General features: G+C 46.4%; 2 protein-coding genes and 1 long non-coding RNA gene across 29 annotated transcripts; 1 reads left to right on the forward strand and 2 right to left on the reverse strand.

Moving 5' to 3' along the window:
- Positions 1-11: 11 nt before the first annotated feature.
- On the reverse strand, positions 12-5,753 carry tdrd15 (tudor domain containing 15). Of its 4 annotated transcripts, none has more exons than XM_085937021.1 (5): positions 5,664-5,753; positions 4,872-4,943; positions 466-4,706; positions 281-398; positions 12-211 (listed from the first exon to the last, which is right to left on the reverse strand). In XM_085937021.1, the coding sequence occupies exons 2-4, from the start codon at positions 4,901-4,903 to the stop codon at positions 307-309; spliced, it is 4,365 nt and encodes a 1,454-aa protein (XP_085793147.1). In that variant the 5' UTR covers positions 4,904-4,943; positions 5,664-5,753; the 3' UTR covers positions 12-211; positions 281-306. The 4 variants fall into 4 exon arrangements, with proteins under 4 accessions (XP_085793147.1, XP_085793148.1, XP_085793149.1 ...); XM_085937022.1 differs by lacking the exon at positions 5,664-5,753 and adding an exon at positions 5,539-5,644; XM_085937023.1 differs by lacking the exon at positions 5,664-5,753 and adding an exon at positions 5,154-5,267.
- Positions 5,754-10,402: 4,649 nt separating this feature from the next.
- Positions 10,403-12,911, reverse strand: LOC147042116 (uncharacterized). Its single transcript, XR_015069008.1, has 4 exons — positions 12,112-12,911; positions 11,827-12,001; positions 11,397-11,636; positions 10,403-11,189 (listed from the first exon to the last, which is right to left on the reverse strand). It is a non-coding gene; the product is annotated as an uncharacterized LOC147042116 (long non-coding RNA).
- Positions 10,614-13,135, forward strand: LOC147042117 (uncharacterized). 24 transcript variants are annotated; one of them, XR_015069005.1, is made up of 14 exons: positions 10,614-10,682; positions 10,739-10,876; positions 10,967-10,992; positions 11,083-11,223; positions 11,283-11,335; positions 11,409-11,441; positions 11,530-11,670; positions 11,839-11,903; positions 11,980-12,071; positions 12,146-12,223; positions 12,332-12,548; positions 12,613-12,680; positions 12,787-12,864; positions 12,939-13,135. XR_015069005.1 is itself a non-coding variant. In XM_085938321.1 (14 exons), exons 4-7 carry the CDS (start codon positions 11,109-11,111, stop codon positions 11,557-11,559), a joined length of 231 nt encoding a protein of 76 aa, XP_085794447.1. In that variant the 5' UTR covers positions 10,614-10,682; positions 10,739-10,876; positions 10,967-10,992; positions 11,083-11,108; the 3' UTR covers positions 11,560-11,670; positions 11,839-11,903; positions 11,980-12,071; positions 12,146-12,223; positions 12,332-12,548; positions 12,613-12,716; positions 12,787-12,864; positions 12,939-13,135. The 24 variants fall into 24 exon arrangements, 10 of the variants coding, with proteins under 10 accessions (XP_085794447.1, XP_085794448.1, XP_085794449.1 ...); XR_015069007.1 differs by having other exon boundaries at positions 12,791-12,864; XR_015068998.1 differs by having other exon boundaries at positions 12,151-12,223; positions 12,613-12,716.
- Positions 13,136-16,682: the final 3,547 nt, after the last annotated feature.

Here is a 16,682-nt window from a genome sequence, read left to right on the forward strand (position 1 = left end):
AAGTGCTTGAACTTTTTTACTTTTTCAGTGGATGCTTTCGTACAAAGTGACCTCAGAAATGAACGTCAAAATGGAAATAATAGTTTAATACGACTTTCTAGTTGAATATTACTAGAAGACAACCCAAACTGTAGAAAATCCAACCAAGATTGTGAAGGCCTTCATCTTTGAACAACCAAACGTTCATCTTCTTGTTGTCACTGCAGAAAACCTGAGCCAGAGGAGACAAAAAAACAACAACCTCAGTCTCCAAACAGAACATTTTGAATTCTTTTCTTACATTGTCTCATTTCCAGCTTGGCAGCTTCACCGGAACCTTCCGCCGGGTCCTGATTGGCTGCTTTGGATTCTCGCAGGTGTTGGATCTCCGTCGTCGCTGTCGACTCTGCTCCTGAAACCTGAACACGTCCCCAAAAAAAAGTGAGACTTTCTTCTTTTTGAGGGGAACTAGTGACTGCGGTTTACCTGGGCTGGCGCTTCTGCCGTGCCCGGCGGCCACCAACGTTTGGGCGAGGTCGACGCCGTCCACCACAATGTCCACAGCCCAGCGTGTATCGGACAGAAGTTCTCGAAAGAGCACCTTCAGGTTGCGGTTCAGGATCTTCTGCAGGTAGATGTTGGTCTGCTGACTCCAGTGGCCGTCTTCTCCGCCGGGCCTCGCCCCCCTCAGGACGCAAGGATAGACCACTTTGGGAAGTTTGAGAAGATCTTCCGGGATGATCCTCAAGTCTTGTCCAGCAAAATGGTTGGAGAGGCCGCGGTCCACCAGGTTCACGACACCGCCGGACGAGTCGTCGACGCGGACAATTTCAGCGCGGCACCACTTGTCCAGGTCCGATCTGAACAAGCAGCCGGCGCCGGGTGTGAGGCTACATTTGGGAAGGAGGGCTAACTCTGACCCGGAGAGGCGCTCCGACAGGACGGTCACTTTGTTCACCACGGCCATGGAGTCCTTCAGAACCACGTAGAACTCTGACGGGGTCGTCGCTGTGCAGATGAACCCCGAGTACTCTTTGTTGAGCGAGACTGGAGTGAATACCAGCTTGTGATGGAGACTGGATTCTGGCAGAAGTTGTTGATTGTGGCTTTTAGGCGGCGGCGGCGGAAGAAAGACTTTCTGGTTTTGCCGCAGCAACCGAGCTAGGAAGACAAGGTCCACTTTAATTTTGGCGCTGGACGTCCTCTTCTGTTTGAGCCTCATTGTGACGGGCCTCTTTCCTCTTTTGGTTTTGAAGCTTTCAGATGAGCTCAGGTTTGTATCCTTCACACACGTCTCAAATGTTCCTTGTTGATTCTCGGTGACTTTCGAGACAGCTTGATCTCGGAGCTCGGCCTTTTCGTCCATTGCAGGAGGCTGCGGGGCTTTTGATGTTTCTTCATCCTTGAGTACGTCCATCTCCACTTGCCAGCGAGTTCCCTGTTTTCGGACAAAGTGAACCATGAGCGGTTTCCCCACGACGGCGTCGGTGAAGGCGGCGTCGTCGTCATCGTAAAGGCCGGAGTCGGCCAGGCAACATGGGATGGCGAACGGCGGCAGCAGAAGACATTTTCTGGGCAAGGCGTAGATCTCCTTCTCCTCAACCAGCGCGCTGTTTCCATAGTCCAGGAAGTCCACCTTGGAAGCGGAGCGGTCTTGGTAGGCCCCCACCACGGCGCGGTAGAGAGCGCCGTCCTTCTTGTAGCGCGCCAGGACGAGGTCGCCGCGCCGCAGCAGGACGGCGGCCTTCGAGGAAGGCTCGCTCATGGACTTGATGTCTTCGTCCATTTTCAAGATGGCCGCTTGGTCTCGGGAGAGCCGCAGGAAGAAGTGACGGAGCGAGTCGACGTGGGAGACGAAACAGATGGAGCGGGAACCTTCTTTCTCCTTCCTGTGCGGCAAATGGCTAACTTGAGGATTTCGAACTTTGCCTAGGTGTTGCGCAAAAGGTTGGCTTTTGGACTTTTTTGTATCTTGGTGCTTTTTCACATTCTTGTGGTGTTCCTTCAAGCTGACGTCAAGCACGGGCTGCTTTTCAGTGGTTTGTTTCAAGCTGACAGTCGAGACCAAAACGCTACCGACGAGCTCTCTGACTTTCCTGTTGATGTCCAGGTCTCCGTCCGAGAGGCGCACGTCAAAAGAAAAATCCGGACACTTGGCCAGGATGACGGCTCTCAGCCGCTTATAGAGGAGCGCTTCCTCCAGCCATTCCTTGACCTCGGCGTTGACCTCCTTCCTGGATACGCAAGGCAGGTTGAACTTCAAGGCTTGGATGGGCGTGGACAACAAACAGCGGCAGTCTCCGGGAAGGGACACCACGTTGGCTTTCTCTGAGATGCCGCAATTGCCGTAATCCACAAAGAAGACGTTGAGATGGCGCGGAGACGGAGAGCTCAGAACCAGGGCCCGGTACCAATTTCCATCCAAGTATTTTGCTAGGCACCGTTTTGTCAGAGCATCTTGTGCACTGGCTGCCTTTGTTTTCTCAATTTGCTCTGAGATGTTCTCTTCAAGCTCCTGGATGGCTCGAGTGTTCCGGTGGAGTTGGCAGTAGATATGGCACTCGTCGCTGATGTGAGTGACGTAAACGTCTTCCTGGTGCTCCGGCATTAAGTCGAAATGGGAGTAGATGAACTCCTCCTCCTCCTCTTCTTCGGGAGGGTCTGGCTTCTCCAAGCTTGGAGATGTGGAGGACTCGTGGTCACATTTGTCTTCCTTTCCATTGACACGTGAATCCTGAATGGCTTTCTTTGTCGTCTCATCTTTCTGATGTTTCTCCGGAATGATTTTCCAATACTCGGCTTGTTTGGAAGCCACCATGATCTCGCCGACGCTCCGACCGCCATCGCCTTCCGCCTCGTACAAATCCACGACGCACTTGCACGGCGTGATCTGGACCACGTGGACGACCATCGACTTGCCCGATAGCGTCGCTCTGAAGAAGTCCGAGTTGAAACGGGTCCAAACCTCGTCCACGGGCATCACGTTGACCAGAGTGCAACACAGAGCAAAGGCGGGAATGGAGGCCAGCGCCTCTGGGATCTTCTTGATTAGAGCACTGGGAACTTTCTTGACATTGCCAAAGTCAACGAAGACAACTTCGGCGCCGTGCTGGAGCTTGCCGGTGACCACGCCCCTGTAGAATTGCATGTCGGCCTCGTAGAGCGCGCAGCAGAGCGCTCCGAGCTCCGGGTTCAGCAGAACTTCATCTTCCAGTTTCATGCCGGCAAAGTGATGGGCTATTTTGCTCATCATCTCCTGGAACTCGCCGTCTCGTTTGGTGGTCCGGATCCAAAAGTCGTTTGGATTCTGGGTGAACTCCAGGAAGGCCTCGAACACCGAGCGCTCCCGTAGCTCCTCCCTTTTCAGGGTCTTAGCCAGCTCTCGGCCAACGATGGTCTTGTAGGACAGGTTTGCGTCCTGGGGGGACGGGCGAGGCTCCTCTTTTTTCGGATGAGGTCTGGGAACCTCTTCTGCTGTGCGATTCTCCAAAGCATCAAGGAGCGTGATGGAGTAAAGGCAGCGCTCCTCGTCGAAGGCATCGACGAGCACATCCAAGACGGCCCCGAGCAAGCCGGCTTTGAGGAAACTCAACTGGCGACTGGCGAGCTCCTCGTCCCGAGCCTTCAGAGAAGCCAGCGAGCACGGGAAGGCCATGATGGCCGTTGAGTACAAGTCGGGCGGCAAGCTGCGAACGTCCTCCACTTTGACTAACTCTGAGAATCCGAAATCCACAAAGAGGACTTGCGCCTGCGAGTTCATGGGGAGGAACTGAACCGAGCCTCGGTACCATTTGCCGTTTTTGCTTTTGGCCGAGCAGAGGAGACCGACGTTGGCTTGAGTCTTCTGCTGCTGACTTTGGCCGTCATTGACTGCGGCCAGCTTCTTGCACATGAGCCAAAGGTCAGTCTCCTTACTCACCATCTGACAATAAAAGAGACCCGGGTTGACGGCGGCCGTCAGTCGGACTCGAGGGCGGGTGCCGCGGCTCATCCTGGGCCCGCAAAAAGGCAGGATCTGCTGGTAGACCTTCAACCCGCACGACTTGTAGCCAAAGACGCGGTCGCTCTGCCCGCTGAGCAGCAGGTCCGGAATCGGATTGATGTTTTGCTTGAGCGGCACCTCGGTGAGCAACTCCACCAAGAGAAGAAAGGTGTCCTTGTCCACGTGTTTGCCGAAGCCTTGCCTGACTAGCTCGTCGTTGACGTCGGGAACGTCCAGCAGGAGAACTTGATGAGGCAGGACGGCTTGGATGTAGCCCGTGACGTTCTTCCCGATCAGGCTGGAGAGGAAGTCCACCACGCCGGACGAATGGGACGACCCGCCATGCAGCAGCACGTTAGCGAGGAAGCCACAGACGATTTTTGCAGGTCGGCTGAACAAATCCTTGGAGCACAAAGATATGCGGGCCGCATCCACGCTCAAGACGCTGCCGTGGTCAATGAGGAAGACGTCCGACACGCCGCCTTTGCGCCCCTGAAACCTTCCTCGGTACCACTGGGCCGTTCTTGCGTCTTCCACCAGGCAAAACTCACCCACGTCCACGTTAGCTTTGGTCTTGGGCGTGTTTTGGATTTCACGCTGAAGGGTTTTGTAGTCCAGCTCGTCTAGGGTCAGGTACCGGCCCTGGAAGTGGACCAGGGTCGCTTCAGGGTTCCAATCCAAATGGGAGAACTTAAGGTCTACTGTCATGAGGGCACACGGTCCAGATGGACTAGGATCCTGGGACCTGGACACAAACAATTCCATTTGAATCTTTTATGTGTACACCTTTAATCTCAAGACAAGAATGAATAAACTGCATTTTTATTCCATTCAATAGGAAAAGATGATTTGGCGCCATATGTAGTGTCTCAAATTGATTGATTATTTCAAAATGATTTCTTTTCTGAACCTGTGATATTGCGTGTTCAACAACGAGTGCATGGCTGCTGAATCGTGGACGCTGGCCTCCCAAAGACACAACCTGTTAGGAAGAAAAAGAAACATTCAATTGCAAAACAATCTGAGCTTCAAAGCAAGATGAATTGATCAGCATGCCACTGAGCAAAGAGAAGACCTATGCCAAGGCCAAACAAGCAGCTCTTCATTGGAAACATTTATTGACTTCAATCGCCTCGCAACTTCATTCAAACACCATTCTTTGTGAGGAAAAATAAAGGTTTCATAGTATTACCGAGAGCGGAATTAAAAATTCCTAACATTTCAACAAAATAAGCCTGGAGGCCATTCATTAAGGTGGACCTTTCTCAACGGTTGAAAACTAGCCACCTTATTCTTACACCGTTTGAGCCTTTGCATGAAATAGTTGTGTGACTTCTGGTAAAGCAGCTTTTTGCCAACATGGAATCTGTGCAAGCCATGCAAAATCTTTTAATGCAAAGGGAGCTTAAAGTTGCTCAGAAAAGGCTGTGTGTGTGTGTGTGTTTTTTTTTTTTTTTTGGTCTTCAAATAAACCACTCCGTGAAACTAAATCCGTGTAACAAATAGCAAAACTCGAAACGAAAGTATGTTACCGGAAGTCACGCGCATTCTCAAGCATAACGTGGATAGCAACAAACCTAGTTAGCCACAATGCTAATTTGATGAAGTTTCATGACCCGGTGCCTTTTGGCATGACATTCCCTTCGACCGTTTAATGCGAACAAGTTAATCATTTCACCGTGGTTTTTGTCAGTTTCCTTACTTTTTAAGTGTCCATCATGAGCAAATTTGACAGTTGTAAACTCGCTGATGCTAAACAGACAACGAGCGGATCACGACCAAGCGCTGTAAGCGAAACCCGCCACCCGATTGGCCGACTGATAATTAGTTGATTACGTTGAACCAATCAGATGTCAGTTTGATTCATTTACCGGGTTACGCCCTTCAACGAGTTGACCTCTATTTACTGATGTGCATTCCAGTTCTTTTAAGTGAACTGAATCTTTAGAATGAGTTCACTCAAAAGATTCGTTCCAACGAATCGTACAACGACTCGTCCCCCCACACACACACTGATCCGTTTTTTTTTTAATACTTCAACATATAATAATTAAATAATTCATATACACGCCTAATTATTGTTATCCAATATATCTACTGCATTTACTGTTCTTATTATTTTAATAAACATTTATGTTAAAACTTGTCTTGTGTTTTATTCCTTGTTTTTATGTTTTTTTTGGGGCATAAATACATGAAAATCTGACATTAACTGTTTTATATGACAATATGTATGTGTTTTACGTTGTGTAATAGGTGTTAGTGTCCTCCAAAATAAAGAGCAAGTAGTCAAATACACATTCTTGACACGTACAAAAGAATGCATGAATTATTAGGTACACCTGAAAATGGTGGAGTACCTAATGGAGTGTCCGAGTTACGTCACAGATCAACCAGCCAATCAGAAAGTGGGGGTGAGGGCGGGTGTGGCACTTGACCATGATTTTTCCCTAATGAAGTGGCCTGTGATTAGGTACACCTGAAAATGGCGGTGTACCTAATGGAGTGTCCTTGTGACGTCACAGATCAACCAGCCAATCAGAAAGTGGGGGGTTGTTTGGGTGTGGCACTTTTCACTTTCATTTAAATTTTGACCATGATTTTTCCCTAATGAAGTGGCCTGTGATTAGGTACACCCGAAAATGGCGGTGTACCTAATGGAGTGTCCTTGTGACGTCACGGATCAAACAGCCAATCAGAAAGTGGGGGGTTGTTTGGGTGTGGCACTTTTCACTTTCATTTAAATTTTGACCATGATTTTTCCCTAATGAAGTGGCCTGTGATTAGGTACACCTGAAAATGGCGGTGTACCTAATGGAGTGTCCTTGTGACGTCACAGATCAACCAGCCAATCAGAAAGTGGGGGGTTGTTTGGGTGTGGCACTTTTCACTTTCATTTAAATTTTGACCATGATTTTTCCCTAATGAAGTGGCCTGTGATTAGGTACACCTGAAAATGGCGGTGTACCTAATGGAGTGTCCTTGTGACGTCACGGATCAAACAGCCAATCAGAAAGTGGGGGGTTGTTTGGGTGTGGCACTTTTCACTTTCATTTAAATTTTGACCAGGATTTTTCCCTAATGAAGTGGCCTGTGATTAGGTACACCTGAAAATGGCCGTGTACCTAATGGAGTGTCCTTGTGACGTCACAGATCAACCAGCCAATCAGAAAGTGGGGGGTTGTTTGGGTGTGGCACTTTTCACTTTCATTTAAATTTTGACCATGATTTTTCCCTAATGAAGTGGCCTGTGATTAGGTACACCTGAAAATGGCGGTGTACCTAATGGAGTGTCCTTGTGACGTCACAGATCAAACAGCCAATCAGAAAGTGGGGGGTTGTTTGGGTGTGGCACTTTTCACTTTCATTTAAATTTTGACCATGATTTTTCCCTAATGAAGTGGCCTGTTATTAGGTACACCTGAAAATGGCGGTGTACCTAATAGAGTGTCCATGTGACGTCACAGACCCAACAGCCAATCAGAAAGTGGGGGGTTGTTTGGGTGTGGCACTTTTCACTTTCATTTAAATTTTGACCATGATTTTTCCTTAATGAAGTGGCCTGTTATTAGGTACACCTGAAAATGGCGGTGTACCTAATAGAGTGTCCATGTGACGTCACAGACCCAACAGCCAATCAGAAAGTGGGGGGTTGTTTGGGTGTGGCACTTTTCACTTTCATTTAAATTTTGACCATGATTTTTCCCTAATGAAGTGGCCTGTTATTAGGTACACCTGAAAATGGCGGTGTACCTAATGGAGTGTCCTTGTGACGTCACAGATCAAACAGCCAATCAGAAAGTGGGGGGTTGTTTGGGTGTGGCACTTTTCACTTTCATTTAAATTTTGACCATGATTTTTCCCTAATGAAGTGGCCTGTTATTAGGTACACCTGAAAATGGCGGTGTACCTAATAGAGTGTCCATGTGACGTCACAGACCCAACAGCCAATCAGAAAGTGGGGGGTTGTTTGGGTGTGGCACTTTTCACTTTCATTTAAATTTTGACCATGATTTTTCCCTAATGAAGTGGCCTGTTATTAGGTACACCTGAAAATGGCGGTGTACCTAATAGAGTGTCCATGTGACGTCACAGACCCAACAGCCAATCAGAAAGTGGGGGGTTGTTTGGGTGTGGCACTTTTCACTTTCATTTAAATTTTGACCATGATTTTTCCCTAATGAAGTGGCCTGTTATTAGGTACACCTGAAAATGGCGGTGTACCTAATAGAGTGTCCATGTGACGTCACAGACCCAACAGCCAATCAGAAAGTGGGGGGTTGTTTGGGTGTGGCACTTTTCACTTTCATTTAAATTTTGACCATGATTTTTCCCTAATGAAGTGGCCTGTGATTAGGTACACCCAAAAATGGCGGTGTACCTAATGGAGTGTCCGAGTGACGTCACAGATCCAACAGCCAATCAGAAAAATCATTCACTTGTCTGTAACCCAGCGTAAAATGAACAAGCAGTTCAGGCTTTATGAAGCAGTTCATGTAATGATGCCAAGCTACCGCAAGATGGCAGTGCCCCCATTCACTCCTATGTAACCCAGCATAAAATGAACATGTTCTTTTTTCCGACCAGACGTCCTCGATGTACAATACAATTTTAATATCCCGCGATCGACTAGTAGTGGCTTGGTTTGGTTAAAATGTTTTATCTTCTTTATTTCGCACTTGATGCTCGAGTATGGAGATGTACGAGCATGGTCGGCGTTTTGAACGCACCGCAGCGATTATTTTGCGGTTTATAAACTAACTGTAACTGTCCAAAAACTGCGGTGCGTTCAAAACACCGAGCATTGCTCGTACATTGCTATACTCGTGCATTAAGTGCAGGGGAAAAAAAACAAAAAAACGTTTTAATATCCTGCAATCGACCAGTAGTGGCTTGGCGATCAACCGGACGATCGCGATCGACGTATTGGCCACCTTGAACTAGTATTCCAGCCAGTTGGACCTATCTAGACACTCAAATGTCGGATTTATTTGGCGGTACATAAACTCCCCCTGACTTTCCAAAAGCTGCGGTGCGTTCACAACACAAACCACGAGTCGTACATCGCCCTACTCGAGCTGTCTTGTCAATTAGAGGGAACTCGCGAGCTAGCGTGTTGGTGTTGTGTTGTTAGTGTGGTGTATTTTTGCCGACGTATGTCTCTGCATGAGGCCCAAGGACATCTGAGCCGACTTGGTGAGGAGGACCAGGGTGATTTGCCTTGAGCAATTGTGCTTGCTTTCAAGAAGGTTGACAGGTGTCTAAGTTGAGGACCTTGTATGGGCAGAGAGCCAGCATGCACGAGGATCTCAAAGAGTAGTTATGATCATGAGTCTCGCCAAGTAGAAGAAAGGCGTTGCTTTTTGAACATCGTGTCTGTGGGGCGTGAGAGAACATCTTCTGACATCGGCTGAATCAAATCTTTTTCCAACCAGCCGTGTGTCCCTGAAGCATTTCCTTTTTCATCAAGTGTTTTGAGAAGACCAGCGAAGCCACGAAGACAATTCACCACATTAGCGCCGTTGTTTGCACACGCATCAAGTGCAAAATAATAATAATAATAATAATTCATATCCCGCGATCGACCAGTAGTGGCTTGGTGATTGACCGGTCGATCGCGATCGACGTCTTGGCCACCCTTGCACTACACCAATGAATGATCTGTCAGAATTTTTACCTGAACAAGTTGACATTTAACGTTCACTACCCAATTAAAAGGCCGAGCTTCGCTGGCAAAATGGCAAAGTGGTTTTTAACTTTGCCCGGTGTTCGGGAGAACATGGTTCGAGCCCCACATGAAGCAGACTTTGGGCCAAAGTTTGAATACTGGGAGACTCGAGTTCTCCCGCGCATAAGGTAAAAGCTTTCAGCACTACACCATTGAATGTTCTGTCGTTTTGGTTTAAGCAGGTTGACATTCTAAAGTACACTACCCCAAAAAATTGGCGAGATTCGCTGCTAAAATGGTAAAGTGGTTCTTAACTTGGTCCGGTGATCGGGAGATCATGGTTCGAGACCCACACCAAGCAGACTTTAAACTAAAGTTTGCAACAGTGTGAGACTCGAACTCGGTTCTCCCGAACATAAGACAAAAGCTTCAACCACTACAGCATTGATTGTTCTAGTAAAACAGTTGTAATTTAGTCATTTGACCTTGATTTCGTGAGACATATGCTATGAATACATAAAAACACTCGGTATAGTTCAACGTCAAAATGGTTGAGTGGTTTAGGTCTTGGGTTGGTGTCCAGCAGCCTCGGGTTCGAGACTTGTTCTTTGCAACTTTTGCAAATTAAATAGAAGAACTTATAAGATTCGAAACCGCCTCACCCAAACTCAAGGGTAAAGCTATAACCATTCGACCATTCGAGATCTTCCATACAGACCTCAAGTGTTTGTAATTGAAGGTTACTCTGAACCTTTCCTGAAGATCGCGTCATAATTTAGGATAATACAAATAATTCTTCATTCACTGATCAACCAACAATGGTCGAGGGGGTAACGCCATTGACTCTGAAGCGTGCAGCGCTGGTTCGAGACCAGGAACCGCCAAACATGTTGAATTTCTTTTAAAGTTTTTTTCCTTCTGATGACGTCATCACAAAAAGACTATAAAAGGCGTCACGAACGCGACGGCGCTCATTCTTTCACTCCTCTGACGGCGAGCGGGCGCCACGCTGCTCTGGTCCACCTGCTGCACGACAGCGTTGAAAGTCACAAGGTAAGTGTTCAACGTTTGTTAACCTTTTCAAACTAACTGCTTTTGCTCTCTTTCAGCGTCAACTTGCACTTTGGGCGTGTGCGTGCTTCCATCTTGCAAGCTGAAAAGTTTGCAGAAGCTAGCGTTAGCAGTTAGCGTCTTCAACGACCACCAAAACGCATTCATTTGGCGTGCAACCAAACAATTGACGGTGGGTAAGTACAGCTACATTTTGCAAACTCAAGCAAGCACGCACGCACCGTGTGGAAAGAGCACTAACACTATTTTTTTGCCCAAACATTTAGCAACGTCTGGACGACAGCGCCGGAAGGTAAGTAGACAAAGCAGCGTTTGCATAAATCCACCAGAGAATGAATGACTCCAATATTTTTGGCGCTAATTTTCTGCTTTCTGTCTGCAGGTGCCACTCGTTAAGACGACCTCGGCATGGCCGACGGACTTTCTGTGAGTTTTCAAGTCAATGGACTGCTTCTAATTGCCTTCTCCTTTCTGTTCACAGGCCTGCATCTGAAACAAAGGGAGCAGATTGACTGCAAAAATGGTAAAAGTATTTAATAGCAAATTGACTGAAGCAAACATTTGTGTTTTTCTTTTCTGCAGAGTCTAAGATGGCCGCCTTGCAGTCCTCGCATGGCTTCATGAGACACTTGCAGGTAGGTCTACTTTTGCTCAACCCAATTTACTTGTAAGGCTGCAGAGTGGTTGTAACCTTACCGTGTCTTTCAGACCTGCAAGCTGTGGTTGGAGATGCGCCGGAAGGTAAGTAGACAAAGCAGCGTTTGCATAAATCAACCAGAGAATGAACAACTCCAATATTTTTGGTGTTAATTTTCTGCTTTGTCTGCAGGTGCCACTCGTTAAAACGACCCCAGCATGACCGACGGACTTTCTGTGAGTTTTCAAGTCAATGGACTGCTTCTAATTGCCTTCTCCCTTCTGTTCACAGGCCTGCATCTGAAACAAAGGGAGCAGATTGACTGCAAAAATGGTGAAAGTATTTATTAGCAAATTGACTGAAGCAAACATTTGTGCTTTTTCTTTTCTGCAGAGTCTAAGATGGCTGCCTTGCAGTCCTCGCATAGCTTCATGAGACTCTTGCTCAACCCAATTTGCTTGTAAGGCTGCAGAATGGTTGTAACCTTACCGTGTCTTTCAGAGCAGCAAGCTGTGCTTGGAGAGATGTACAGCCATCAGTCCGGAGCTGCCCTCCATTCCTCACTGGTGAAGCACGCACGCTTCCAAATGTTTGTTTGACACGTGTCAAACATTTCAGCTTCTTCCTCATTCTGTCCACCAGGTGGTGCCAAAGGACGTACTTTCTGCAGCACAGATATACAAGGTTTTGAACTTGTGGCATGTTCAACGTTTTGTCCGACGTGCTGGCAAGGGGTAATTTACTACAAACTTGGCCTTGTTTAAAAGCACTAACCAGCTTTTTGTTTTATGCTTCCCTATTCCTGCAGAGCAGTTTCCAGTAAGGATGAAGTAGAGTAATCTGCCACCTGCTGGACAAGGAACCAAGCCTCCAAAACCATGCTGAGGTTCTTCAAGGCTGCCTCCATCTTCAGAGTAGATGCACAAATAACCTAAATGGTAGCATGATGGATCTGTCCCTCCCTCCCTCCCTCCCTCGTTTGTGTTATGTGCAGGTGTCCACCCTGGGGAGTTTTGACAACATTTCAAGAATTGTGGACCAATGACCGACCGGCTGCTTCCAGTCTATAGCTAAAAAGAAAAGTAGTCAACTTAAATGCAGTTTTTGTGTTTTCTTTCCAGGTAGAGCTGACAAATCCTGGTCCACAATTTGTCTTAAACCTCCTGTGAGTTAATCACCTGGGTAGGTGCTGCCTGAAGAGTCCTCTGCTGGTAAGAAGCAAAGTAGTGACATTTTAGCAAACAAGTTTCAAAATTTGAATATTTGTTTATCCAGTGTGAATCACCATCTGGGACCTACTCGCGGAGGAAGCTGAGGACCAGAGCAAAGCTCCAGACTAGCAGGTCTTCAATTTCCCTGTTACTAAGGCAACTTGAGAAGTGAGGCACTTTAAATGCTCATTGCACAATCTTTTTATTCCACTAATTTTTTCCCCCTATTTTCTGACAGGCAGCAAGGAAAAAAAAACTGCTTCCTGATCCTGCAGCTCACAATACCTGCTGTAAACAACAATGTGCTTGCGCACCGGTATGTTACATGCCAAACTATTTTCTGGACAAAATGTTGACTTAACACTTTACTTACCAATTTCTTTGTCTTAGGTCTGGGCATGGACTAATACTGGTCAGTCTGGCAGACGGCTTGACCAATTGTCTCTTTAGCCGTTCACTCGTCCCTCTGGCCGACCACTCATCCCTCAAGCCGACTACTTCACCACTGGGCAACAAGCAGACTGCCATCCAACTTGTTACTTTATTGTGATTGAATGTTTACTCTGCAAAAGAAATAAAGCTTTATTACAAATAACGCAAACGTTCAACTCTTCCTTCAAACACCACAACAAAAAAACCCCAACCCAAAAATATTTCCGCCCGATAAAAAATTTAGGATTTTTTTTTTTTGGGTGAATTTTTTTGAGAAAGGGGGCGGGTCAAACCTGGAATACTGGTTCATGATTGGCCGAGAACTCTAAAACTGGGCGGAGCCATGAGAATGAAAGGCTGTGATTGGTTGAAAAGTGGGCGTGGATATGCAAATGAGGTGACCTGTGATTGGTCATGTTATTAGTGGGCGTGGTCTCATTAAAATGGAGCAATGTGATTGGTCAGATGTGCAAATGCTGCATTCTGATTGGCTGACACAAAGTGGGCGTGGCTATGCAAATTTTGAGCCGGGCCGTGATTGGCCAGGCTGAATTTGGGGAGGGGTAGGAGGCGGGCAAAGTGGCACTTAGGTTTTGGAAGGCTCTTTGCAGCTTTGAGTTGAGTGTTTGCCTTCAGCCACTGAACAGAGCCAAGTCTTTGACTGCTTCTCACTGTCTCCACGAGTCAAAGTGACTGCAATTGTACAATTGCATCACTTTGACTCATGTGGAGACACACACAGAGAGAGAGAAGCAGTCAAACACTTGGCTCTGCTGCAGTGATGCTCACCTCAAGGCTGCTGAAAACATAGTAGTGGACAGACACTTAGCTTTTCAAACAGTACTTTGCAGTGACCAGCAAGCATGAAAGACATCAAATGAGCACATTTGCTCAGAAATCACAAAAAGACACTTGAACAATTGATTGAATAGAAAAGCAGTTTGAAAAGGCCCTGTCTGCCTGCATGGAAGCAGATGAAGTGCTTGAGGAGCTCGCTCATTTACTTCTCGTGGCAGGGGAAGGTGAGCACATGCAAACAGTGCAAACATCTCTCACTGGGACAAAAGCCAAGTGCCAGGTACTCCACAGTACCAGCACCAGCACTTTTCAGAGGTTTTGTGAGAGATGTCAGCTGCTTGCATGTGCTCACCTTCTCCCTGGTGTGCCATGACAAGATGACATCAGCTCCTCAAGCACATAACACTACCAACTAACACCATTTTTTTCTTTAGATTCAAGTCATAATTTTAGAAGAACACAGTGGTACACTTTCACTTTTCTTGTGTGCCAACTATGATCAAAACTATACTTTTGAAGTTCAAATGCATTTTTCAAAAGTATAAGTCACTTTAACCATTGTAGAGCAATTCTTTTGTTTCTTTTCACTGTGGCCCAAATAATCATCAGGACATGATTCATTTGGGAATGACCAATTCAAATGTCCTTTGATAACATTTTGGAATATTTGAAGTCACGACCTTCTACTACGTCTAAGATTAGGAGGCAAACAAAATGGGGAGGTAACCTACCTTTCGACGACCAGCAGCCGACGTGGAGCCTCCAGTCTTCAAGTTTGGACATGGAAAAACAACGCTTTCGTTCATTATCCATTGATTGACAGCCGAGTGAGTGCTACTTGTGGGTGGGTAGGCGTGCTAGCTAACGCTCCACCTCTTGTTTCACGAGAGCTAGCGAGTTCTACTGACCTAACGACTAACAAATCTTCTCCTTTCATGTTATTGTTTACATGAACGCATTTACATACATACAGCAAATCGAGAGCTTGGAAAAAGTTGATATTATTCACTCGAAAACCCAAATGGTAATAACCTGTAGAGCTAACTGCTCGCTGAAGCGGAAGTGTACGGTAGCCGAGAAAGCTCAATTCAAGTCACACAAAAGCAAGCGCCTCTTTAGCAACGTGCACAAGACACTCCCACACCATGCAGACAACGCAAGTTGGGATCATGAAGTAAACACGCATAAAAGATGCTCAAAAAGGAGTCAAAAAGACAAGCCTTGATAAAAATAAAAACTGTCATCTGGTTTGAGTTTCATACAAATTTATGACCGAGTTTTAATGATCTGCGCAAACGAAGATCTGCTCATGTAACATGGAGCTTCCTCCGGACAGCACACGGCGCTGGGTGGGTGGAGAAAATGAAGATGACGAGGGAGACGTCAAACAAAGAATAAAACACCAGACAAGTTTGAACAGCAATGTTTATTTAAACGATATTAATAAAAGTACATTAACAACCAGTCATCTAATGTGAAATTGCAGTAGATATATTGGATAACAATATTTTGGCGTGTATATACACGTTATTAAAAAACTACTGTGTTATCAAATAAAGATGACCCAAAGAGAAGCCTAAGTCCCACGGACCGCCAGCGGGCCGTAGAAGATTTACTAAGTGCCAAACCCCATTCATTTACAACGGCGTGTCCGCCAGACGGCGACATTTCCCTAATCTCCCCGCTCTTGCATAACGGCGCATCCTTTCATGCAGTAAAGTTAGTCGTTAGCTTGGAGAAAACGAGCACAAAAGAAGGTTGTCGTTCTTTCTTTCCTTGGCAAATCGTTGATCTCCATTCTGCATCACGTTCATTCACTGAATTGTTCACGCAAGGAGCCACAACGCGTTCGATGTACGTTGATGCACGGGAAGGAAGGAAGCTAGTTTGCTCATTGACTCGTTCGTTGGCGAACGGGAAAGTCAGGACTCATTCCTTCACTGATCCGTTCGTTCTCGTGATGAACTGGAAATGCAAAAAACTCACTGACTCGTTCACTCACAGATCCGTTCAGTTGGTGAACGGTAAATGCAATTTACGACAAATTCGTGAACGGAAAGTGACGTCATTTCCTTCTTCGTTTTGTTTGACGTCGTGGTGGCACCAGCTTCAATGCGCATGACTGACATCTACTGGTTGAAGTCCTATGAACTGAAAAAAGAACGAATCACTTTAGGAAGTGATTCGTTCACTCTCGTTCACTGAAAACATTCGTTCTTTTGAATGAATCGTTCACTCACGAGCCAACACTACTCCATTTACATGCGCGAGAAGATCGCGATCAAATCAGGTAATTCGATCCCTATTCGGATGTTTGTTTTCACGTTTTTAAAAAAAATCTAAATAGGTTTTGTTTATAACCTGCACTTATACACATTGCTATTTATTATGTGTCAAGAATTACGTCGCTCCTTTCGACAAACTTTCAGGTCAATTCTTTTTCTCTTTTTTCATTTGAGTGTAGACGTAATACATACACTTCATTGATTGTGGTCATTAAACGTATCTCCAACAAAGTATATCTGATGTTAAGCATTGCATAGAATTCTTGCTGACTAATATTCTCATTAAGATGTCACGCATTCACCTAGACATTCTGGTAAATATTTTTCTCAGGACTTTGGCCTGGCCTGGCCTTATTGTCAGGGTGTGGAAAATAGAAATACAAAAATATAAGAGTGTGGACGCAGCTGATTGGAGGTTGTGCGGGGGTGCTGATGGTGCTGGATGGACAGATGGATGAGTCCCCTGCCCCCCTTCCTGTTAATGATTAAGAAGTTCTTCTGTAAATATGATGTGCGCATGTACTGGGCCTGCTTGCTCACCTTCTCACACCACAGCACGACACCTCCTCGGCCTTCCTCCTGATAAAAGATGCAGCGGCTGCTTCTACTCCGCTTCAGG

The sequence above is a fragment of the Syngnathus leptorhynchus genome, chromosome 18 (genome assembly GCF_054491065.1).
Source record: "Syngnathus leptorhynchus isolate UIUO chromosome 18, UIUO_Slep, whole genome shotgun sequence".
Classification (NCBI taxonomy): domain Eukaryota; kingdom Metazoa; phylum Chordata; class Actinopteri; order Syngnathiformes; family Syngnathidae; genus Syngnathus; species Syngnathus leptorhynchus.

Bases quoted from the DNA above. Each gene is read 5' to 3' on its own strand.
- LOC147042117 (XM_085938315.1), top strand. From the start codon at position 11,109: ATGGCCGACGGACTTTCTGTGAGTTTTCAAGTCAATGGACTGCTTCTA. The intron at 11,904-11,979 runs GTGAAGCACGCA...TCTGTCCACCAG, and splicing joins CTGCCCTCCATTCCTCACTG to GTGGTGCCAAAGGACGTACT. The intron at 12,022-12,145 runs GTTTTGAACTTG...CTATTCCTGCAG, and splicing joins CTGCAGCACAGATATACAAG to AGCAGTTTCCAGTAAGGATG.
- tdrd15 (XM_085937020.1), bottom strand. From the start codon at position 4,966: ATGTTTCTTTTTCTTCCTAACAGGTTGTGTCTTTGGGAGGCCAGCGTC. The intron at 4,707-4,871 runs GTTCAGAAAAGA...GTTTGTGTCCAG, and splicing joins TTGAACACGCAATATCACAG to GTCCCAGGATCCTAGTCCAT. The intron at 399-465 runs GTAAACCGCAGT...GGACGTGTTCAG, and splicing joins CGGCAGAAGCGCCAGCCCAG to GTTTCAGGAGCAGAGTCGAC.